The following is a 25,817-nucleotide window of genomic DNA, read 5'->3' on the forward strand; positions in this document are numbered from 1 at the left end:
GGTAGGAGAACCACTGCAGCAGGCAGACTCAAAGTAGGGCAGGGGCTTGGCCATGAAACATGCTGGCATGCAGGGAAAACAAATAATGGCAATCATGTGCCTATCATTAGTGCAGGTCTTTGTCAGGGGGTGGTGTGGGAGAGGAGAATGGGGCTCACCTGGGCTGCCCTTACCCATCCGCTAGCTATGACATGCAATGGCATCTGCCCCAGGACTGGCTGTTCCCATTGACATAAGAACATAAGAGAAGCCATGTTGGATCAGGCCAATGGCCCATCCAATCCAACACTCTGTGCCACACAGTGGTCAAAAAACACAAGTGCCATCAAGAGGTCCACCAGTGGGGCCAGGACCTGAAGTGCCCCTCGCTACCCCTGCCTTGACACTATGTTGCAAGGCCACGCTGCAGCAGAATCATCATGGACATGGCCTAGCAAACAGTCAGCTACACTTTTTCCCCACTTCACCGCAGTGTAACTTGCCCCTTAGGGAGCCAACTAGTGGCACCAAGGTTGCAAGGCAGCCGACCATTGCAGCACATGCACAGGTCAGGATTATGCTGTTAATGACAGTTATTTGAGGTATACATCTTTACCTCCAAGAAAAATATCATAAATGTTTAAGTTCATTAAAATGAAACATTATAATGGATGCTGGATAAGTTTGTGTTCAACAAGAATTCTTTTTGAAACAAACTAAATTATATTACAATTCGATCATTAACTATGCACTTGCAAACAGAGCTTAGATCCTTCTAAGCCCACTCATGTCAATGGTTAGATGGGTATAATTGTGTTTAGAATTGTACTGCAAGCAAGAGGCTAAGCTTCACAAAGGGTTCTTTGATCTATACAGTCCCTTGTCAAGACTGAGTGTTCTTCAAGCTGTCATTTCAGAAAACTTCCAATGTGTGTTCATAATTCCACCATGTGCTTACAAGCAATTGTCTCTTACATAGATTAACCAGGCTTTTTTTAATTTTAAATTTTAAAATTTTAATTGGGATACAGAAAAAAGAAAAACAGAGAAATGAGGAAAAGGGAAAGTAAGTTTTATTATAATTACACAGACCACACAGGTTTTACTGCAGTATTCCATGCCACAACATCCCTCATCACTGCAACCTTTCCATTGTCCATAACATCACACAAGCTATGCAATTCTACCATAATAACAGGGGGAATTCAAAATACTGGTAAGAAAATCTCATGTTTTAGTCTGCCTCAGTATCTAGGGCTGCCAACCTCCAGGTGACACCTGGAGGTCTCCTGCTATTATAGTTGATCTCCAGATGATCAGTTCCCATGGAGAAAATGGCAACTTTAGAGGGTCTTCCCCAGGCTCTCCAGATATTTCCCAACCCTATGGCCTATCAAGAAAAGATATGCATGCTTTGCATTTTGAATTAAATCTGACCTGAATTTTTCTATAGCATTAAATAGCAAAACACAAAGAAATCTGCCTTTATGTGATGTGGTATAAACATGTAATCCTGCAACTTTAGGTTCCTCTTCTCCAGATCAGGTATACAGTTAATGTATGTTTTATATGAGTGCTTTGAAGAAATAATTAGATTGTATGTAGGTTTTTTCTAAAGTCGATAATTATTTTAGCGCTAAATAAATAGCACTCAATGGTTCTTCTAACTCATAGGGTAAGTAGAAATAATTGGTGACATATATGCTGTGTCTTAAAGTCACTGAAGCACTGGGAGGGCTTTTGTGCAGGAAATCCTATTTCAGTTATTTGTGAGGATTCAGGTAACAGCAAGAAGTTTTCAAAGTGAACATATCATCATAGACAGGGCTTTTTTTGAGTTGGAATGCACCAGAACACTGTTCTGGCTGGGCCAGGCAGCATTCCGGTTTGGCCTCATCAACTTCCCCTGCTGCCTGGAAGGGCTCAGGGAGGCCAGCCGCGCTTGTGAGGGGCCTCCCGACATCCAGGTGTCTGGCAGGGCTCGGGGAGGCCTGCTGCGCTTGCGTGGGAGCCTCCCAACGTCGTGCTGTCCAGTGGGGCTTGGAGAGGCCTGCTGTGCTTGTGTGGGGGCCTCCCGATGTCATGCTATCCAACGGGGCTCGGGGAGGCCTGCCGTGCTTGCGCAGTGGCCTCCCAACGTTGTGCTGTCCAGCGGGGTTTGGGGAGGCCTGCCGCCCTTGCACTGGGGCTTCCCAACATCTGGGTGTCTGGCGGAGCTCGGGGAGACCTGCCACGCTTGTGCGGGGGACTTCCAAAGTCGCACTGTCTGGTGGGGTTTGGGGAGGCCTGCAGCGCTTGCACTGGGGCCTTCCGATGTTGCGCTGTCCGGCAGGGCTCGGGAGGGGGGGCAAGCTGCAGAGCTGGGGCTTTGAGGGAGTCAGCACTTTTGCAGGTGAGTTGCTTGCATCCCCTTTCTTTCAGTCTCTTTATTTTTCCTTTCCTTTCTTTTCTCTTTCTTTTTTGCTTTTCCCCCTCCTTTCTTTCACTCCTTTCCTCCCTTTTCCTTTCTTCCTATTTCATTACTCTTTCTTTCTTTTTTCTCTATTTGTTTCCAACTGTCTCCCCCTCCGTCCCTTTCATTCATTCATTCATTCATTCATTCATTCATTCATTCATTATTTCTTTTTGTCAGTCTTTCCTTTCAATTCTCTCCCCCTTTCATTCATTCATTTTCTTTCTGTCAATCCCTTTAATTTAGTCATTATTTCTTTCTTTTTAGCAGTGTTCTTTCTTTCTTTCCAACTCTCTCCCCCCTTTCATTCATTCATTTTTTTTCTGTCAGTCCTTTTCATTCATTCAGTATTTCTTTCTTTTTAGCAGTGTTCTTTCTTTCTCTCCCTTTCATGCATTCGTTTTTTCCCCTGGGATTGCTATATATTTATGGAGCACATTCAACTTTTATTATATCTATGATCAGGGCTTTTTTGTAGAAAAAGCCCAGCAGAAACCCATTAGTATGCGAGGCCACACCTCTGACATCACTGTCATTTGCATACTAAGCCACACCTCTGACATCACCAAAAGTGTATAATGTCTTTTTTGGGGTGCGCTAACAATTCTGGTCATCACACCTCAAAAAAGATATTCTAGCATTGGAAAAAGTCCAGAAATATATAATTCTCTCTCTCTCTCTCTCTCTCTCTCTCTCTCTCTCTCTCTCTCTCTCTCTCTCTCTCTCTCTCTCTCTCTCTCTCTCTCTATATATATATATATATATATATATATATATATATATATATATATATATATATATATATATATATATATAAAGTGGCCCATCGGGGGGTAAAGTTGAAGAAGATAAAACACCTCCTTGTTAGGCAGAATGTCGCTTTTGATGTGGAGAAATGTTGCTTTAAAGAGCATACTGTAGAAAGAGAAAGCTAAAGCGTTCAGGAGTCTTTCTTTCTCTGCTGATTTCAGTGTTCAAAGCCACGGTGATTATGCGAAACAAACAAAGAGAAAAGAAAATGGCCCCGTCTGACGCAGTTTTAAATCTTCACCGGATGCTGACCTTCAACAAGATCAACTGGAGAAAGGGATATGGTGAAGAACTTTTTTTCTTGTGGTTGAGGAGGCGGGCCATGTTGAGAAGAGGCAAACTGCACTTCAATTGTCTAATCTGGTGTTGGAAAACAATCCGTAAAAAGGATTTTGGATCTTTTCTTCTGTTTTGGTGAACGGCTGAATAAGGAACTTTGATTAAGAAATGTATGATGTCATTAGAAGACAAGTTATGGACAAACGGGCTGCCTTGGATATAACTTGGATGTAGAAACATAAGGAACTTGAAAGTTTGTAATTCTGGGGAAGAAGGATTTTGGAATTTGGGTCTTTTTATGTTTGGTTCTCTTTCTCTTTCTTTTTTTCCTGGTGAATAGGTAAATATTGACAGTCTGCCTATTTAGAGACATCAGTTTGGTAGATTTGATTTAGCATGTTTGTAGGAGAAATGTTTAGTTAGAGATTGATAAAGTATTTGATTATATTTGAGATATGTTATGCAATTTCTTATGAAATATTCATGTGCTTTTTTGGTTAGGCTTTGGGTTAAATTAATAATCTAATTTGTGCTTGTCATAGCTGCAAGTTAATTTAGTAAAATTGGAGGATGAGACAGTTTGATTTGTGTTTAAGAAGATGTGTTTAGTTGTACAATGCTTTACTAGTTTACTAAAAGAAATATTCTTTTTGTTTCTTTGTCCTGATAAAAGAAGAAAGGAAGGTAATATCTAACAGAGATTTTTATACTTGTAGGTAGAAATATTAGAGTATTATATCAAGAGGTGGAGTTATAATTGATATATTTGTACTGATTTCTGTTTTTTCCCATTCTGTATGTTCCCTTTTCTTGCTTTTCCCTTTCTTTTATGTATAATCTGCATGGCTGCTGTCCTGTAGTAGTTTAAATCAATAAAACTTTTTAAAAACCCCAAGAGCTACTGTGGCCTCACAAAAGGCCTACCAGCACACGCAGCCTCCAAAGGCCATACAAATAGCCAGGGAGGCAAGGCCCCGCTTATTTCGCCCTGTGAAGTGCTAGCCAGAGGCTGTTGCTAGGCAACCCAGGCTGCTTTTCTCAGTAAAGGGAGAGATCTCAGGCAAATAGAATAGCATACAGTCTCCAGGATAGGGAGAGAAATCTGTTGTCTGGAATTCAGTTCTGATTGCAGGAGATCTTCAGGCTCCACCTGGAGGTTAGCTACCTTAGGCCTGGCAGCACCCTCTAGGTGACTTGATGCCACTCGGCTGGCTTGACTTAACTAGGCCCGGCCGCTTGCTCCTGTTCAGCAGTAGTCCCTCTATGACAGCCAATGGGAATTAGCATTTGCCAACTCCAGGTTGGGAAATTCCTGGAGGTTTGGTGGGTGGGGCCTAGAGAGGGTGAGTTTGAGAAAGGATGGGACCTCAGATGGGTATCATGGCATAGAATCCACTCTCAAAATTAGCCATTTCGCCTGGAGAATCATTGTTGCCAATCTCCAGGTGAGGGCTGTGTCATTATACCCTACCAAGGTTGCTTGCTTCCTGTTTTTGTCCCCATTGTTGGAAAAAGACTGTACTTTTACTAGGTAGGTGCTGTAGGGAGGGGGGAGAAGATGGAAAACTGAAATCAGATAAAATCCCCTACAGAAAATACCTACCTTGAGGTGCATACTCTATAACACAACCAGGCCAGGCAAAAAAAAACAATGCCACAAGCTCACGCTGATGCTAAACACCACAAGGCTGGATATGACAGGAAAAGATGGCAACAATGCACTGCAAGCAAAATGATTGACGTGCTTCAGTGTCTGCATGACTATCATCATGCACCCCCTGCGTGCACACGCACACACACACCATTATTCTTCCTTCTCGGCATTCTGGACCTGTTTCAAGGCTGTGAGCCACCACAGACATGGTGACACACATACACACACATATGCATGGGGGGGGGGGGGGGTGGGAATGGAAAGCCGGTTTCTGTTTCACCTACAGAGTGGATGTGAAGACAGCAAGGGTGAGGAGCAGTGTTTCCTCTAAACTGAGTTAGCATGAGCTAGCTGACAGGTCAGGAAAAATGGCCCCAGAGCACAATAATTTATGCGGTAGCTCACAACTTTAATGCCAGTTTGCTCACAAGATTCTGCAGCTTAGAGGGAACATTGGTGGGGAGGTGAGTGAAAGCCAAAGTTGGGAGGGGGGGGGGCTTCAGAGCGGGATCTGCCAGACCTAGGTTTTTGCTGTGGAAGCTGACTGGGTGATTTAGGGCCAGTCACAGATTTTCAGCCTAACCTAACTTACAAGGTTGTGCAGATCAAAGTGGGGAGAGGAGAATGATGTAAGCTGCTTTTGTCTCCCCCCCCATCAGTGTGAAGAAAGATTGTCCTTTTCCTATGTAGAAGCTGCAGGGAGGGGGAAGGCCCTGGTAAACTGAAAGAGGGATAGATAAAGAGAAGGGGATATGGTTGCCAACTCCAGGTTAGGAAATTCCTGGAGATTTAAGGGGTGGGGTTTGAGGAGGGACGAGACCTCACAAAGATACAATGCCATTTCCTCCTGAGGAACCACTGTTGCCAATCTCCAGGTGAGGTCTGGAGATCATTCAGAATTACAACTGCTCTCCAGATGACAGACATCAGCCCCCCTTCAGGAGTGTTTGTGGGAAGTGCATGCCCTCACTTGGATGGGTAAAAGACAGCAAGGGTGGGGGGCACTCACCCAGAGCCTCTTTCTAGAGCCCATTGTAGTTTCTTCACAATGAGTCTTATTACTAGTGAATCCATAATTCTGAAAAGGAAATGTTGTGTTACAGTGAAACTGAAGGAGAAATTGGGAGGTCTATGATTTGATATCCCTAGAATTTTTAAAAGTAGACTGCAGCTGTGTACATCCAGAATTCTGTTCAAAACTGTGGGCAAAGGATAAGAATTATTTAATCCTTTCAGTCCTACACAGCTTCATGTATTGAAACTGAACACCTTCTGAAAATATTTTTTTGTTATGTTCCCCCTTCTGATGCCTTCATCGAAAGTGTACAAACAGAATATTTATACCTATGCAGACTGGTACAGAACTAGAGGAGAGAACAGAATAGTAAACAACAATGAACTATTTCTGACTATACAGAATCAAGAATACCCCCTCAAGATAGTGGGAACCCTGTAGTGACTGATAAAATGTGGAAACACTCTGCACAGAAATGCCTCCTAGGACAATTCTCTTTTAAGACATTATCTGCTGCCTTTTCTGGCTGGAAGACAGTCCTTTCAGTTATTGTATCTGCTTAGTCATCTGCTGTCTTTCTGTTGGGTTCATCTAGTGTGATTTTGAAAATTAGTAAGATGCCAACATTGTGGTAATTTCCTAATACTTCCACTGTCATGATTTTCATGTAATTTGATATATCAAATATATTGATGAATAAAAAAGATTTGAACAAAGTTTGAGTCCAGTGGCACCTTTAAGATCAATGAAGTTTTATTCAAAGTATAAGCTTTCATGTGCAAGCACACATCTTCAGGTACAAGCAATGGAATAAAATCTCCTCAAATCCTATTTACCCATCTGTAATCTCCTCAAGTCCTATTTACACAGTAGGACTTGGGGAAATTTTATTCCATTGTTTGTATCTGAAGAAGTGTGCCTGCACATGAAAGCTTATGCTTTGAATAAACCTTTGTTGGCCTTAAAGGTGCCACTGGACTCCAACTTTGTTCTGCTGCTTCAGACCAACATGGCCACCCACCTGAATCTATAGAAATGATTTTATTTGAATTTTGATTTGTGAATTTCTGAAAATACATTCCTAGTCATTCATGAGTCAGAAAAAAATTCATACACGTTACATTTATTCATAAAATTTATAAGCATATAAATTTTGTATAATTTTTAAAGCATTTTGCTCCAATTAACTTGTATTATTTTTTAATTTCTAATAAGCTGCTTGTTTGTGACATGGAAGACTTTCACCGAGCCTGCTGTGAGACAAGAAACTAATTTTTCTTCCGGTTTAGGCAGAAATGCTGCCTGCTTAGCCATGGAACTACTCTGGCAGGCTGCAAAAATAATTTCTTCCAATAAGCTTCTGTATCCTTATTATTTTGTTCTACTCTTCTGCCCCAAAGTGATCTACATAACTTCTACATGTATTGGAGGGTTCCTTCTGAAAGCCATTGCTTGCACATTCTCCTTCCTTGTTTTTCCGGATGCCTTGCTCAGCACCTAGTTTTCCTGTCCTTGATACTTTGTGGCATAGAACATCCTGTATCTGCTTCCTGCCTAGTCTTACACATAAAGTACATCTTTAAGTGGCACAGACATTGACAGAGTACTGTCTGCCCTTCTGATGTGTCACTCCAATTCTACTTCATTTTCTGGCTCTGACCTCAGGTTGTTCTGATTTCTAGTTTTTGGCTGACTCCTAAGTGGCTTCAATGAGAGCACATAGGATACCAGCTTTAAGACAATGTTGCACAAACACAACCTTTATAAACTTCAAACTGCTTTTACTGAAGTGCTCTCCTCTAAATCAGCAACAGCTATTTGAGAATTGCACTGTAAATGAGAGAGTAGTTCCACTGTTGTTCTGATGTGTTGATCACACTTATTCTGCTATCTAATCTACAACCTTTTTGAGATAAAAGATGTGCTGTTGATAAATTAGCTTAATCTGAGCTACAGCCCTATTTGTGAGAAGAAACCAAGAAAGCAAGACAATTCAAAGGGAAAAAAGCTAGTAAGACAGCAATACTTATCTCATTTTTGCCAACAAAAGAGCAGAACTTGTACTATTTATTTTCTTTGCAGCTGCTGAAAGTGCTTATGTACCTGTTATAATTCAGAGGAGGACAGATCATGAGGCACTATATCTGCTTCACTAACACTAGTATCGACCTTGGCTAAAGATAAATTTCACTTCTAGATCCAGGGATTCATTCTCAGCCCTTCTGTATTGTTCCTACTTGTCCATCCTTATTTTTTTCCTTAGCAGGCAACTAAGTAGAAATGATACTAACGGAGGAAATGGGAACCATGGGCTATTGCAACCAGTGTCAGTACCAGACAATTACACTTTTCTTATCAATTATTACCTAATCTGTAATAGTGGGGTTTTTGGGGGGGGGCAGTGTTAAGATACATCAAATACACCAAATCTGAGTCCATAAGATTTTAAAATACATGAATGAGATTAAATGATCAAATCATATTTCAAGCAACATGCTTTAACACGCAAAAAATTCTTAGGCATCTTCAAATGACCACTTTTCCCTGAGCAATAGTGACTTTTATAGCTATAGCTAGTCCCAGCTAAAGGTGTAACTCAGATTAGGATAAAAGAAGAAGAAGAACTGCAGATTTATACCCCACCCTTCTCTCTGAATCAGAGACTCAGAGCAGCTCACAATCTCCTATATCTTCTCCCCCCACAACAGACACCCTGTGAGATGGGCAGGGCTGAGAGGGCTCTCTCAGCAGCTGCCCTTTCAAGGACAACCTCTGCAAGAGCTATGGCTGACCCAAGGCCATTCCAGCAGGTGCAAGTGGAGGAGTGGGGAATCAAACCCGGTTCTCCCAGATAAGAGTCCACACACTTAACCACTACACCATTGCACTCTAGCAATGTTAAGTACAATTATTATAATTATTATTTATTACATTTAATGAATCGCCCTATCCCGGCTAGCGCCAGGCTCAGGGCAATCTACAACAGTAAAAAATACATATATATAAAATCGATTGCATTAAAAAATTAAAACTCTGATGGCATCTTTAAAGTGCTCTTATTCAGTTAATGCATCACATCAGGGGGATCCTCCCAAGAGAGGGTGGGGAGGGAAAAGTGCCAGCACGGCAACCGTCGCTGTCCTTATGCAAAGGCTTGGTGGAACATTTCCGCCTTACAGGCCCTGCAAAACTGTAAAAGCTCCCGCAGGGCCCTGATGTCTTCTGGCAGAGCGTTCCACCAAGTTTGGGCCAGGACTGAGAAACCCCTGGCCCTTGTTGAGGACAGCTGGACCTCTTTCGGACCAGGGATCACCAGCAGATTTCGACTACTGGAGCGCAACGCCTTTCCAGGGACATAGTGGAAGAGGTGGTCTCATAAATACATTGGTCTCAGACTGCTCAAGGCCTTAAAGGTCATAACCAAAACCTTGAATCTAACCCGGTACTCAACTAGCAACCAGTGTAGCTGACACAGCACAGGAATAATATGTGCCGCCTGTGGTGTTCTTGTCAGGACCCGCGCTGCCGCATTCTGGACCCATTGGAGCTTCCGGATCAGACTCAAAGATAGGCCAGCATAGAGCCAGTTACAGTAGTCTAGTCTGGAGGTGACCATTGCATGTACTGTGGCTAGGTCTGAGCGAGATAGGAGGGGAGCTAGCTGCTGAGCTTGACGAAGATGAAAAAATGCCACCTTGGCAATATATGTGATCTGGGCCTGCATTGAAAGCAAGGTGTCCAGTGTCACTCCTAAGCTCTTGATGGTGGGTGCTGGTGTTAGTAGTGCCCCATCAAGAGTTGGCAGTCTACGCTCCAACTGCAACCCCGCTCCCCCCAACCATAGAACCTCTGTCTTTGATGGGTTCAGCTTCAACCACTTCCTTAGCCAGCCCACCATGGCCTCCAAACCACAGCTTCAATGGAAAGAGTGTACATCTTTTTAGGATTGCACTGTAAAACACCAGAAGTTAATTCTGTGAAGATTCCAAATGCATGATGAACTCTGTGGTCTCCAACATATATTTGGGGCATTTAATAGTTATTTTGAGTTAGATATCTTTGGTAAATCAAGATTTCATGCAGGTCCAATAATGTGCCATTTAAATTATAACATGAAAGTATCCTTATTTCTTTATACTTGAATTTCTTACAAAGTGGGTAGAACATGTAAGATATTGCTAAATTTGAACACTTGCATCTTCCCACAAAGGACTCCAGCTTTGGAAAGCTGCTGTCAAGTAAGGCATAAAATAAAATATTGGGCTGAACATAATAAATATAAGGGTTGATCTATTATTATTTGCCGACAGGAAAACCAATTTAACCTAGGAAAATCTATGCAGCATTCATGCAGACCATTCTGTGAAATTATTCTATATGTATTTCATGCATTATATGAACGCATGCTGGGAACCTACAATCTTTCATGATGAACTTCATGGGCTTTAGTGACAGTGCAAACCTAAGTGGAGGGAGTGCTGCAGCAGCCAACCCTCCTCCCTAGCACCCACACTGCCACTCCAGCCCTACAAAAACCCTAGCCATGACACCCCAGAACTCATTAGGTAGGTCATACAGCATGGGAAATGGAAGAGCACCCTGTTGAGTGAGAAGAATGGCATTTAATGGGGGGGGGGGCACAAAGAGGGAACTTAGCACTACTGAGCAAACTGTTAACACTAACACCTGAAAGGGAGAATCCATACTGTGTGGCTAACATGTCTCATTGCATAACCTTAACAGCTACCCCATTTTCAGAGCTTGACTCAGAGAGGCAACTTCACAGTGACAAGTAAACAAGTTGTCATGGACAAGCCAAGATTTAGTGACAGTGAAGACTCCTCAGAGGAGGAGGGGCCCTGTGTAGTCAGCCTACAGTTGACAGAAGCTGACCAGAAGCTGCAGATGACAGCTGGTTTAGAATCACCTCCACCTCTACTTCAGCAGCTGAAGATCAGCACCTGCCCCCAGTTCTCCAGGGTCACCAGCATCCTTGGAATGCCACAGAAGAAAGCTGTGAATGAATTTACATGCCTCACTGCTCAACACCAGCTACCTGCTGATAGTGGAGATGAAACCTTGCAAGATTGTTCCTGAGAAGCTAGCTGTATGCAGGATGTCTTAGCATGAGGCTAGAGAGTCTCCTGAGAGAAGCTTTTGGACATCAGAAGCTGAACATGCTGATACTGCCTTGATTGATTTCTGTAAACCTGCCCTCTGAGAGATGTTGCAATCTGAAGCCAGCAAGTCATTCAGCACACAAGGGTAGAGAACCCAAACCTGCTTTACCATTCCTTTCACATGAGGCTGGGTGCTGCCACTTCCCAGAATCAAGCCCAACATTGCATTTTTATGGGAGCAATGTAAGTCATGGTCTCCTGGCACCATGTCCCCTGCCATGCAATGAGAACAAGATCCCAGAAAAGTTTCCCAGGTGAAGTGCCATGAGGAGAGAATTGGGCTGTTAGCTCATTCTTTTGCCTGGAACCCTCCCCACCCTGGGAAAGGGCAGAACTCATTGGTGGTTTCAGCTGTCCCATTTTACTTGGTGAAGCAGCTTCCTGGGCACTCCTTGTAGGATCAGAAACTTGAACAACAGCTGAAGGTGCTGTAGTGGATAGATCATTAGCACTCATTAGGAACTTCAGCACAGGATGGGTGAGTGTAGCGTGGATATCAGCTTCTGCCTCAAGGAGGGTTAGAAGCCAGTTCCCTCCCCATGGAGCTGGGATTGTGGACTTTTCTAGGATGCCAGTGACTTGGCTAACCACACCTCAGTGCTTGTGCTCAGTTGCCAATGCTCCATATCTCTCTGTTTTGCTTTCCTGCAGGTGATAATTCAACAAGCAGACCCCAGTGCATGACCAGTACTGTCATCCCCTCACTCTGCTTGGTCTACAGTCCCAGCTTACCTCTTGGAGAGGACCATTGCACCTGTCCAGCTCCTTCAAGTTCCACCTGTGACTCTACCTCATTTACACACATTCCATGCCAGGGAAGGCTCAATCCATGGCCCCAGGGAAATAGCATTTCCACGATGGTCTGATGCAATTTAATAAAGTCTGGGTTGTGCCACAACTACATCCCTGTTTGCATCCAACTGCATGACAGAAGTTCCACAGCCCTCCCTTCCCTACTCCCTCCATACCCCATCCATCTATGACCCCCTTAGGGCTGCCTGATGACATGTTCAAGTGGAAGGGCTCTGACCCAGGGATATCCATGCTTGGATACTGAGACTGGTTGTGCAGATGCTGCTGGTCCCCCATTGTAGTCAACTGCCAAACACAGCAGGGGACTGGCAGCCCCTCCAAGGCTGACCTCACACCTGGGTCTCACTCATTGTGCTTGCTGCTATATGAAAGGGCAATGGGCCAGTGGGTGGTCCAGCTGAATAAGCCAATGCAGTGTGATAGTTAATGTGTCAAACTAGGAACCGGGAGCTCCAGGAACTAGGAGCTAGAAACTGGGAGCACTCTGTCATGGAAGCTAGCTGCATGACCTTGGCCCAGTCACACAGTGTTAAGGTTGCTGTGAGGATAAAATGAAGGAGAGGAAAATGATGTAAGGCATTTTGGGTCCCCATTGGGGAGAAGGATGGGATATAAACAGGGGTCGTTCTGTAGGAAAAAAAGATTCAGGAGCTCAGTAGCATTACGCATATGCAAATGCCACATACCCCTGATATCAGGGATGTGGCATATGCAAATGAGTTATGCTAATGAGAGAATAAAGAAAAAAGTTATAACAAGGAAGGAAGGAAGGAAGGAAGGAAGGAAGGAAGGAAGGAAGGAAGGAAGGAAGGATTCCACTGTTGAACAACTCTTACCATAAAAAGGTTTTCCTAATATCCAGCCCTTAATTTAAACCCATTGTTACGAGTCCTATTCTCTGCTGCCAACAGGAACAGCTCATTGCATTCCCTAAGTCAGGAGTGGCCAACGGTAGCTCTCCAGATGTTTTTTACCTACAACTCCCATCAGCCCCAGCCATTGGCCATGCTGGCTGGGGCTGATGGGAGTTGTAGGCAAAAAACATCTGGAGAGCTACCACTGGCCACCCCTGCCCTAAGTGGCAGCCCTTCAAATACATAAAAAGAGCAATCATGTCCATGCTCAACCTCCTTTTCTTCAGACAGAACATTCCCAAGTCCTCATAGAACTTAGTCGCCAGATCCCAATAATCATCATTGCTCTCATCTGCACCTTCTCCATTTTGTCCACATCCTTTTTAAAGTGAGGCCTTCAGAACTGCACACAATACTTCAGGTGTGGCCTGACCAATGCAGTATACAGCAGGACTATGACATCTTAGAATCACAGAATCATAAAGTTGGAAGGGACCTCCAGGGCCATCTAGTCCAACCTCCTACACAATTCAGGAACTTCACAAATATCTCCCCCCACACAAACATCCCCAGTGATCCTTACTCTATGCCCAGAAGAGGAGTAAAAACTGACCTGGAGGAAAATTGCTGACTGGCCTAAAAGTTGCAATTAGCATTTCCCTGGGTTTGTAAGAAAGGGCAATGAGAACTGAGCACTGATGCAACCCTTCCAGCTCTCCTTCTCATGATCTGCCCAATTCACAGAATGCTGTCAGAAGGCCATCAAACCTCTGTTTAAAAACCTCCAAAGAAGGAGAGCCCACCACCTCCTGAGAAAGCCTGTTCCACTGCGGAATAACTCTAATTGTCAGGAAGTTCTTCCTAATTTTTAACCAGAAACTTTTCCAATTTAATTTCAACCCACTGGTTCTGGTTTGACCTTCTGGAGCAACAGAAAACAATTCTGCACCATTGTCCATATGACAGCCCTTCAAGTACTTGAATATGGTTATCATATTACCTCTCAGTTGTCTCCTCTTCAAGCTACACATATTCAGCTCCTTCAACCTTTCCTCATAGGACTTGGTCTCCAGATCCCTCACCATCTTTGTTGCCCTTCTCTGGACACATTCCAACTTATCTGTATCCTTCTTAAATTATGGAGTCCATAACTGAACACAATTTTAATTTCATAATAGAATTATACATTTAGAGATCTATGCAAGGTTTAACTATCTTGCAGTCTGGATGTTCTGCCTCTGTTGATATACCAACAGTAAAAGACAACTGTATTTGTTATAGTATAACTGAATCAATTCTCCCGTATATCACCACTGGAATCATGTCTTTTAGAACAGTTGGTTGTCTTTGATCAAGCTCTATTTCTTTTAATAATTGATAATTTCTTTTGATATATTGTAATCACACTGAATTTCCAGTGCCCTTTCACTACTGATGTTTAGTACAAAAGCAAATGTCAAATAAAAGAACCCAATCAAAAGGAAGAGACATATATTTTTCTTATAATACTGATTCTCTCTACAAATCTCTATAAGTTGTTTTAAATCTTAACTATTAGATCAACAAAGTCTTAAAAGGGGGCATGAATGTTAGTTCCTTTGGGGCCATTGAACCATGTATAAAATGTATTTTGACTAATTTTGTTTTTAAGTTACGCATTAATATCTATGGATTTTGTCACTTAACCACCACATTCGTACTTTTATACTGCTACATCTTTATGCAGTTCTCAATGAATTTGTTTTTTATCTGAGTTTAACATAAGTCTTTGGGGAAATAAGGCAAGAAATATATATAAAAAAAAACTTCTACAGGATTTATAAAATTGTCATGACATTTAAATATATACATTGAGTTTTAGGTTTCCAGTATGCAAATGTATAAGGCGTTACATGTGTGCAGTGGAGTATAAATTAATTAGTTAAATAAATTAGATAACAAAAGACTTTCATACTAAATTAATTGCTCAGGCATTAAGGTATGAATGGTGTGCATTTTTTCCCCTTGAGATTGCTTTCTACTTAACCCGAAATAAATTTATTTTATTTAGCACCAAGATTAATCGCTGGAATTTGTGAAGCAGTATTAAACAAAAAGAACACTTCTAAAGATATGTAAAGTCCAGGTTTTAACTGTAATCAAGTCTTAGCACAACTCAGATTGGGAACCAGGATTTCACTTCCTTTGGACCTTCTTCCTTCACAAATCAATTGACTGGTGGGATTTTAACCTTTTTTGAAGAGACTATATTTTCTTTGGATTACAGAAACTGTAAATATCATTGTCATCATTATCATCTGATTGTTTGAGCACCCTTCAAAAACAAAGTTAAGCATTTTGTTTTTAGCACTTCAGCCAGATGTAATATAAATACTATACATACCCGTGTTGTTTTCACCTTATTCCCAGAAGAACAGCTCCATCCTTTCCTATCTGGAAGGACTTTGCACTCTTCACCTTCAAGACATGGTTGCATTTGACACCACCATTTTTGTTCCACTATTGAAGCTACAGCAGAGGAAGAAATGCAAATAGACACTCATTTTATTATTCCTTAGAAATTATTGAATTATTGAGACAAACTATAGCAAAGCCATACATGGTTTAGTATTGGTAAAATACTATAAATACTTGGCAAATAAAGCTAAAATGATAATTTCCAATGATAATTGGTTTCCTTGAATTGGTATCAGAAAGTCATTCAACTGTAAGGCCAGTTAATTATCTTAGTATTGCAAATTTCAATTCATCTACTAACATGTGCTTTCTTTTAAACTACTTTAAAGGTCTTCCAGAACAATCTCAGATTTCTTAGAGATCCAACTTCTTTTCTCTGGTCCATTTCCCCCTTTTCTATTCAACTGTATTTCTCTAATAGTCCTCACATATTAACCAGTGAAGATTCTAGACTAAAATATGCAGAAAAAAATATTCCTTGACTCCAGTACTGCTTCTATGACAGCTGACAATGCAAAAAAAACAAAACAAAAACGGTGTGTGTGTATGCAAATCAGCCAAAGAAACTTGCACCTTTGGTAACGCTTTCTAACTACTATATAGAATGTAAAGGAATCATTTAGCTAAATTGACTAAAAGAAAGAGGTTATGAACATATGAAGCTGCCTTATACTGAATCAGACCCTTGGTCCATCAGAGTCAGTATTGTCTTCTCAGACTGGCAGCGGCTCTCCAGGGTCTCAAGCTGAGGTTTTCCACACTTATTTGCCTGGACACTTTTTTGGAGATGCCAGGGATTGAACCTGGGACCTTCTGCTTCCCAAGCAGATGCTCTACCACTGAGCCACCGTCCCTCCCCTAAAAATCCTTTGTCCCATTGTGCTGCATCTTCATAGCAAAAATAACATAAAGGAAGTGTGAAATCACAGCACGTGGAACAAATGTGCTGATGTAGCTTTGGGAGCGGTATTAAAAAAGAATTTGATACAACACTACAGGCATTCAGATTTTTACATAAAATTATGCTTTTCAAGAGGCTCCATGAAGAAATAGGCTCGGTAATTCATTTTGAAATATCCAGCTATCATTCATCTTGGGTATATCTCAAACAGAACTTTCAACATCATTCTTATCAACACAGGCTTGAACAAAAGGCAAGTTTTACAGAACTCAGGAGAATATAACTGCTGAGGGAAGAACAAACAACATAGTATGTCGCACCATCAACACATGAAGGAGCTGCTCGGGTGGTACCAGCTACCTGCCCAGGAAAGCAAGAGCATTTGACTGTCTGTGATCTTTCTTCTATCTTGTTCTTATTACAACATCGGTGGAGAGCCACCACTTCACAAGTTCCAGTTTTAACATGATGAGCTGTGAAAACAAGAAGTTGACAACAGTGATGACATTTCTGTATAGATGCAGCATATTTTTTGAAGCAGAATATTGCCAAACTGGAGATCCTTTGTAATGCAGACTTCATTTGAGAGTTCTTCTATATAGAAAGTGAACCTATTTACAGTATACCTTAGGACAGAGAAATGGCAGGAAGAGCAGAGAAAGAAGCTAGAAGGAACCTAGATTCATCAATTTTGGCATATAATCTTTCCCCCTGTAATTTAGAACTTCATAAGATACTTGCAGTACAATTCTAAGCACAGTTATGCCCTTCAAGGCATTGGATTCAAGTGTTGTCCTAAACAAAGATATACCCATTGACTTCTATGGACTTAGAAGAGTGGAACTCTGTTTAGGATGACGCTGTTAGAAAATAACATTTGAGGTTTAATATCTAATTTATACAAAATTCTCCTGAACATATTACTAAAACATCCACTCCTCTATCAACAAGCATGGCAAAAGGACTGTGAAATGCAACTCACTGATAAAATTTGGACAGAACTTTGGAAGTAAAAAATGCTGCTTTCAACAACTATTCTCACAAGGTTAGAAACTTTTTAAATCATGACCAGATGGTATCTCACAACACTCAAATGTTTATATTGCCATTGGCTTGTTATCTGCCCTTAGCTTGCTTGGGTGGGGAGGGCAGGATATAAATCTAATAAACTAAACTAAAGCCGCACACATTATTCCCACACAAACACCTTATTGCTGGAAATCCTGTAACCAGATTGGTACTTTTGCCCATTGCTGGTGGAAATGTGATAAAATACAGATTTTCCTGGAAGGAGGTTCTAGAACATATTAAACTAATAACTGCTATCGGTCCATTTTGCCCAGAAACTCTGTTTCTAAATTACTGGCCACATGATTTACCTTAGTAAGGACACAAAGAACTAATAGAACCAATGATTGTAGCAGCCAGGGCGGCAATAGCTTCAATTTGGAAGAACAAATTGGTCGATACTTTCGACAGTTGGTATCACAAACTCTGGGACCAATACATCATGGAGAACATCAGAAATTGAATTAATAGATCTTTAAACTTCCCTAGGATTTCCAGTTTTAATGAAAAATCGTTTGCATTGCTAGAATATTTATCTCAGGCAATCAAAGGAAAACTGTGTGGCAAGGAACAAAATATAAACACTATATTGTTACAACAATACCATCAATAAATCACTGTCTAGTTATTCACAAAGTATCATGTATCAATAAACAGTATACACTTTCCACTCGTATGTAGTCTTTATTAATTCATTATTCAATGTCCATGATTTAAATTGTCAAAAGAACAACATGAGACGCTTTCATGGATGTCTTCCATCTTTACTCTGACATGTGAAGAAACACAAGCAAGGGGACTGATTTCGGTGTTCTTCAATCTAAGGCTTCACATGCTAATATAATACAAGACAATCTCAACATTCATGAAACAGATACCCAAGAGAATTAAAAACTTGTGAAAACATGTATAAACCACCAGCAAAATGAAGTCACCCAAAATTCATGCTAGTAACTTGCCAATTGAAGCACCAGTCCTGTCTACAATTTGACACCCAGACACCCAGGTCTTTTGGACCTCAAAGGACACTCTGGCTGTGAAATCTTATGTTAAAAATACAGAGAGGAACTCTTATCTCAGGTTTGATTCTCAACACCCCTGGCATTTATGCCAGAATCTGCCTTTTGGCCAATTTCTTGAGTTTGGAGGAACTATGCTTTCCCTGAGTTTGGAGGAACTATGCTTTCCCTTTGAAGAACAGGCTGCTATAATATCAGGCCAATTTAAACAAAGGGGATATCCAACAAATGTGGAACAAAGGGCACTATGTATGGCCAGGCAGAGCAACAGGGAAGAGTTACTCTTGGAAAAGAGAATCACCAAGGGTAATACAAGAATCACCTGTGCATTAGACTATGTTTATAGGGCAAGCGCCATTAGGAAATAATTCACAGATACTGGCTTTGGTACAGGATATTCCTGGCCAGGAATTACCATTTATTAGCATGTGCAGAACCAAGAATGTCAGGAATATTCTGATTAAGGCAGATATTTGGCAACCACCAAAAGAAAACAGGGAAGGTTTAAAGCAGGGGTGTCAAACATCTGGCCTGGGGCCTGAATCAGGCCCTCGAAGGGCTCCCATCAGGCCCCCGAGCAACTGACTGTCATCTGCTTCCTTCTCCCTCTCTCATTTCCTTCTGCGTCACAGCTTGCTCTGCAAGGCTTGCTCAATTGCACAGCAGCTATGGAGCAAAGGCTCTATTTTCTCCATTGGCTGAGGGTCCTCCCTTGGAGAGGAAAGGGGGGAAGGAAGAGCTTGCATTGCCAGGTTATCACAATCACACAACAGAGCTACTGAGCCATGCCTCTTTCTTCTATTGGCTGAGCCTCCTCCCCCCTCCTGGTCCCATGGGGAAGGAAGGAAAGAGCCAGAGCTTCCTTTGCCCAGTTCCCTGGATCCCATGGGAGAAATACAAAGAAAGCACCTTTCAGAGCAGTGAGCGCTAATATTTTAAGCATGGTTTAAGTTTTTTAAAAAACTCTTTAATTGTGTTTGTCAGTGTCCTTTATAAAGCTTATACCCCTACTATCTAACACCTGCTGGAATGGCCTTGGGACAGCCATAGCTCTGGCAGAGGTTGTCCTTGAAAGGGCAGCTGCTGTGAGAGCCCTCTCCAGCCCCACCCACCTCACAGGGTGTCTGTTGTGGGGGAGGAAGGTAAAGGAGATTGTGAGCCGCTCTGAGACTCTTCGGAGTGGAGGGCGGGATATAAATCCAATATCTTCTTCTTCTTCTTCTAATCTTAAATAGGTACACATCTGACCTGGTCCAACATGGCCTGGCCCATCAAGGTCTCATATCAGATCCGGCCCACATAGCAAATAAGTTCAACACCCCTGGTTTAAAGGGATATTTCCCCTGTGCAACTTGTTCCGTCTGTGAACTAGTCCAGAGGACTGATGAACTGGGTTTACCACACTTCAGAAATAAATTGACAACATGGACATTATGTGCCACAAAAAGAATAATCTATTTAGTAAATGTGGATGCTATGTGTTATATGTTGGATCCTCTATGAGAATGGTTTGTACTAGAATTTACAAACATAGGTCTTGCATTAGGACCCAGAATCCTGATGCTCTTCTTAGCCAACACTTCATGTCTGCCAAAAATTCTCCTAATGATTTTTCTTTTTTGGTTCTAGAACCACATCCCTATGTTCAAATAGTCATCCATAAACACCTTTTGTGAGGGGAATGTTATGGGATCCACACTTTAAAAACTATGGCTCCACTGGGATTAAATCAGAACATGGAGCTGATAGCATTTTTGTAAAAGTAACTTTAAGATAGCCCTGGGAACTTATCAGGTGAATGTAATTAAGCTTTACCATGTATAAGTTTGTGGAGTGATACGGTTGTATTAGGAGAAGCGATATAAGCCACAAAAATGTTGGAACTATGTCAAATTGTAGACAGACTGGTGCTTCAACTGGCAAGTCACTAGCATGAATTTCGGGTGAGTTGATATTGCTGGTGATTTTTACATGTTTTCACAAGTTTTTAATTCTCTTGGGTATCTGTTTCATGAATGGTGAGACTGTCTTGCATTATATTAGCATGTGAAGTGTTGGGTTGAAGAAGGTGAATACACTGGAACCAGTCCACTTGCTTAAGCTTCTTCCCGTGTCAGAGTAAATGACGGAGGACTTCCATGAAAGATTTCTCAGTGGCTTGTGTTGTTCTTGCAAAAATTGAAATCATGGACATTGAATAATGAATTAACAAAGACTACACATGAGTAGAAAGTTTATTGATACATGATACTTTGTGAATAACTAGACAGTGATTTATTGATGGTATTGCTGTAACAATATAGTGTTTATATTTTGTTCCTTGTCATGCAGTTTTCCTTTGATTGCCTGTTATATGCAAACTGTGGTTCTTATATTTGATACATAAAAATATTTATCTCATCAACAGGTAATCCTACATGATTGGTCTCAACAGCAAAAATGGTTGTGAAAGATACAAACATGCTCAAATACAAGAAGTATCTTTACATACAATACAATTTGTTTTCTCCTTTCTACCTCTTCTCTTTTAACTATTTTTAATTTAGTGTTGACTGTTACATATTTAATGATTATTGTACCACAATGTACTTACTTCATCATATCCCTTTGTTTGTCTATGTTACTCTGTTGGTTTATACAATAAAATGCTAATTTGGGGGGAAAGGTGGGGAGGAAATAACATTCTGTGATGGGATAAGAACTAAAGGCATTGCCATGTATCCAACAATATTATGAAAACTGTATCCGTTTGCACATACAATGACCATTTATATTTGAAATCTAAATATGAAGATGGATGTGCGAACTTTTCTGTTAAGAAACTCCTTAATGAGATATGCAAAATCTCTAGCTTCACCATTCATTTATCAACTATTTTCTATATTAATTTTAAAACATTTGCTGTAGATGCACTGGTATAGCAAATATCATTTACTCTGTGTTAGACTTCTGGAATGAACATTCAATATGATGAACAGTGTTGAGTGGGAAATCAAACATATTCAGACAGTATCTATATTATTTTAGATCAAGGTGAACATTAACAAATGTATTTCATTATATGCCAATTGAAAACAATGGCTTATTGGGTGAAAAATCCAAATCACGAAAGTTGCCTGAATTACAACATCAAAGATGGTGACTTTTAAAAAAAGAAAAGAAAAGAAAAAATGAGCCATGTAGTTTTTATGAATAGCTTTTCACTATGAAATCTTCCATTAGATTTGTTTTGAAACTTTGTTTAGAGAATTGCAATGCTATTCATCTGAAGAAGTATGCCTCCCTCTTCACAGCACAAAGGTGGCAGGGCAGGAGAGAAGGTACAATATTTAATATGGTAAAATAAGATCCTGTGTGGGAGGAGGAGGAAGAGGAGCAGGGGGAGATTGGATTTATACTCCACCCTTCACTTGGAGTCTTAGAGGGTTTACAATATCTTTTCCCTTCCCCTCCCCACAACAGACAACCTGTGAGATAGGTGGGGCTGTGAGAAGTCTTTTGAGAACTGCTCTTGAGAGAGCAGCTCTTTCAAGAACTGTGACTGACCCAAGGATATGCAGGAGGTGCATATGGAGGAGTGGGGAATCAAATCTCCCAGATTAGACTCCATGAATTTAAGCACTACACCAAAATGGTAATAGAAGCAATAGTTGAAAACTTGGTAGGTGAACTACCCATTACCTCTTGAAATCATTCTTACGGATTTGGAGACAACAACTACAACAAAAACCTTAGTGCAACATGTTGGTTCCCACTCCAGCTTAAACAGAAGAATCCGGTCTCTTTTCTTTTTCAGTAAATTGAACCATTAATGGCAACAAAAAACTAATGTGGTTACTGAAGCTCTGAAGAATTAAATGTTTCCAAGAAAGGAAGGAGAATTCAACAACCCATAGACCAGTTATCTCCATCACAATTCTCAGAATTTTTCATAGTTTAGGCAATCTGGGGAAATGGATTAGCTATCACTTGAATTTATTAAGAAATATTTCAAAATTGTTGCTATAATTTTATTTTGTCTGATTATTAGGAGATAGGTTAAATCAGAAAGAGTAGTAGTAGTTGGATTTATACCCCATCCTTCACTTGGAGTCTCAGAGCAGCTTATATTCTTCTTCCTTTCCTTTTCCTATAACAGTTACCCTGTGAGATAGGTGGGACTGAAAGAGCTCTCAGAGAATTGCTCTTGAGAGAACAGCTCTGAGAGAACTGAGACTTACCCAAGGTCATAGAATCATAGAATAGAATCATAGAGTTGGAAGGGATCTCCAGTGTCATCTAGTCCAACCCCCTGCACAATGCAGGAAACTCACAAATACCTCCCCCTAAATTCACAGGATCTTCATTGCTGTCAGATGGCCATCTAGCCTCTGTTTAAAAACCTCCAATGAAGGACAACCCACTACCTCCTAAGGAAACCTATTCCACTGAGGAACTGCTCTAACAGTCAGGAAGTTCTTCCTTATGTTGAACTGGAAACTCTTTTGATTTAATTTCAACCTATATCACCTCTCAGCCTCCTCATCTCCAGGTTAAGTAGGCTCAGCTCTTTCAACCTTTCTTCATAGGACTTGGTCTCCAGACCCCTCGCCATCTTTGTCACCCTCCTCTGGACCCGCTCCAGCTTGTCTATATCCTTCTTAAAATGTGGTGCCCAAAACTGAATACAATACTCCAGGTGAGGTCTTACCAGAGCAAAGTAAAGCAATACCATCACTTCACGTGATCTGGACACTATACTTCTGTTAATGCAGCCCAAAATTGCATTTGCCTTTTTTAGCCACCACATTACACTGTTGATTCATGTTCAACGTATGGTCCACTAAGACCCCTAGTGAACCATATGCTGGTCACCCAGTTGCTGCATGTGAAGAAGTGGGGAATCAAAGCCGGTTCTCCAGATTAGAGTCCACTGCTCTTAACCACTACACTAAACTGGACATGTACTATATTGAGGCTAATTAACTGTGTTTTAGCAGAATACAGATGGCATGAACAAGTACTATACATTCATTGGTTGTTGTAGATATTCCGGCCTTGTGACCCAGAGAGAACTCCAGTTTTCTGGGTTACATCTCTGAGGATGCCAGTCACAGCTGCTGGCAAAATGTCAGGTCTCACAATGCCAAGACCATGACCACACAGCCTGGAAAATCTACAACAACCAATGGACTCCGGCCATGAAAGCCTTCGACAACATACTGTACATTCAGCTTAAAACATCTGGAATAACAAAAGGTGTTCTCTCTCTACATTTCAGTAATAATACAGTGGTGTTTTGTTGAGCAAGCTTTTAAGCTGGTTCTAAACCCATGTTGCTGCCATCAAGGAAGCCCTGCTCTGTGCCCAATATGATTTGACTTCAATGTTTAGAAGTGAAATGGAAGAACTTCATAACATATGGCCATTGTAGAGCAATACATTAAACTATATTAGTCACCTCACACAAACAATAAAAGTATAGCATCATTTTGGAAAGTGGGTTGGCTCAAGCACAATTCCTAGAGCAGTTATAAAAACCAATTGAAGAATTTCTAGTTACTTAGAATTTTGGTTCATTTGAATGTTCTAATTTCTCTACTTCTAACTTGTGATTGAAATGTTTTATATTTACTTCACAGCATCAGTTATATTTTAATTTGAATTTCATGATGCTAGCAAGCTGAAGTTTTCTTTAGAGGACTGTTTTACTATAAACCACTTCAAAAGCCACTAGATTTGAAGATGGAAGTTCATTAAACAAAACAAATATAAGGAGTGTAAACATATCAGGGCTCCAGTGCTCCACCCAAAAGGAATTGAGGAATTGCCCTAGAAGCTCTTACAATGTCACAGTGTATGGGAATCTCTTCTGCTCTATTTCCTGTATTGCCACCAGGCAAATGAGTGATCAACTCAGCCTCTCCATTCAGAGTGGGCCCTCTATAAGCCTTGACTTGTGCAAGTGAGCCTGAAGCTCTTTCAAAGTTCATTCATGCAATGCCAAGCTGTGATCTGGTTCAATTAGACCTCATGTGTGTCATTCTGCTCATTTTACAAGAGCACAAGGACACCTTAGAAAAACATAGGTCACTGCTCTTTATTCAGGCACTTCTTTTGGGAATTCAAAATCTTTCCATGCTCCTTTACAAGCTGAAAATTTTCTCATCTCTGTAACTGCTGAACAAATGATCGCTATCACTTTCTCCAGTGTAAGGTGCAATGTGTTGCCTCATTTAAGAGTATTATCATTCAAATATCACAATGTTAATGGTTCTCCTGTAGGCCTAATTTGTCTAAACATAGAAAAAAGCAAAAGTGGCCCATCAGGATATAAAAGCAGCCACAGAAACAAGAACTGCAAGGAAAGTGGGGCAAGAGACATACAACAGCAAAAAAGATGGAATAAAAATTTAATTAAATGCCTGGTTAAACAGAAATGGTTTTGCTTGACTTGTAAAAGCTAATAGTACGGCATCAGGCAAGTTTTGAGGGGGAAGGGGGCACCCCCATGAAAAGATCCTGTCCCTGGCCTCACTTCTGTGATCAGGGTCACAGAGAAATCCCCTTGGGAGGAAGATCAATAGTGGAAAACTGGACAGTACATGAGAATGCAGTCCTTCAGGTGCTCCTGTCTCAAGCCATTCAAAGCTTTACAGGTGAACACCAATACTTTGAATGGTGACTGGTAAGAGGCAAGTAGCCAGTGCAGACCTTCCAGCACAAAGGGTGACAACAAGTTTTCATTTCATTATCTAGAAGCAGACAGATGCTGTAGAGGCACAAAACAAAACTGGCTACCCCAAGCAGACCAGCTACAAACCAAGTAAACTCCAGAGTAAGACATAGCTGTCAGCAAATAGCACAGTGCAGAGATAACTGAAATGCAAAATTACTGTTGAACTATGGGTCCCATCTCTAAATCTCGTGCTTCCTCCGCAAAGTTCTTAGTTATATTCTGAGTTGTCTCATTGATGGTAGATTTTGTTTGTCCCCACACATTCCTACTTACTTGTTTTTATACAGCAAAACCAGCTTTCCAGAGATGCCACATAACACCTTCTAAGCAGAAATCAAACACCACTTACATGTACCAATAAGCATCTGAAATACGAACTGTTTAATATATCTAGTTGGTTGTAAAACACTTTCAGAATAAATTAATGCTGAAACAAAACTTTTTAAGGCAATAAATTTTAGTCATCAGTCATTACAAAGCAAGAATGGGACACTTTTAGGTTTTTATGTCAGCATAATCAAATTAAATGGAATAGCCATTTAAATTTATAAATGGTAAGGAAAGCATTCCAATGAAAAATGTGAAGAACTGATTAGATGAGAAAATAACCAGACTTGC

General features: G+C 41.0%; 1 protein-coding gene across 3 annotated transcripts in view; it reads right to left on the reverse strand.

The window, feature by feature from the left end:
- TAFA2 (TAFA chemokine like family member 2) overlaps positions 1–25,817 on the reverse strand; it is a 245,641-nt gene that overhangs the window by 28,567 nt on the left and 191,257 nt on the right. For all 3 annotated transcript variants that reach the window (XM_060244971.1, XM_060244969.1, XM_060244970.1), the window contains exons 3-4: positions 16,715–16,867; positions 15,420–15,544 (exon numbers count right to left, since the gene is read on the reverse strand). In XM_060244971.1, coding sequence (XP_060100954.1) covers positions 15,420–15,544; positions 16,715–16,867 — 278 coding nt within the window. The remainder of the gene's footprint in view (positions 1–15,419; positions 15,545–16,714; positions 16,868–25,817) is intronic.

Source organism: Heteronotia binoei, chromosome 8 (genome assembly GCF_032191835.1).
Source record: "Heteronotia binoei isolate CCM8104 ecotype False Entrance Well chromosome 8, APGP_CSIRO_Hbin_v1, whole genome shotgun sequence".
NCBI classification, from domain to species: Eukaryota; Metazoa; Chordata; class Lepidosauria; order Squamata; family Gekkonidae; genus Heteronotia; species Heteronotia binoei.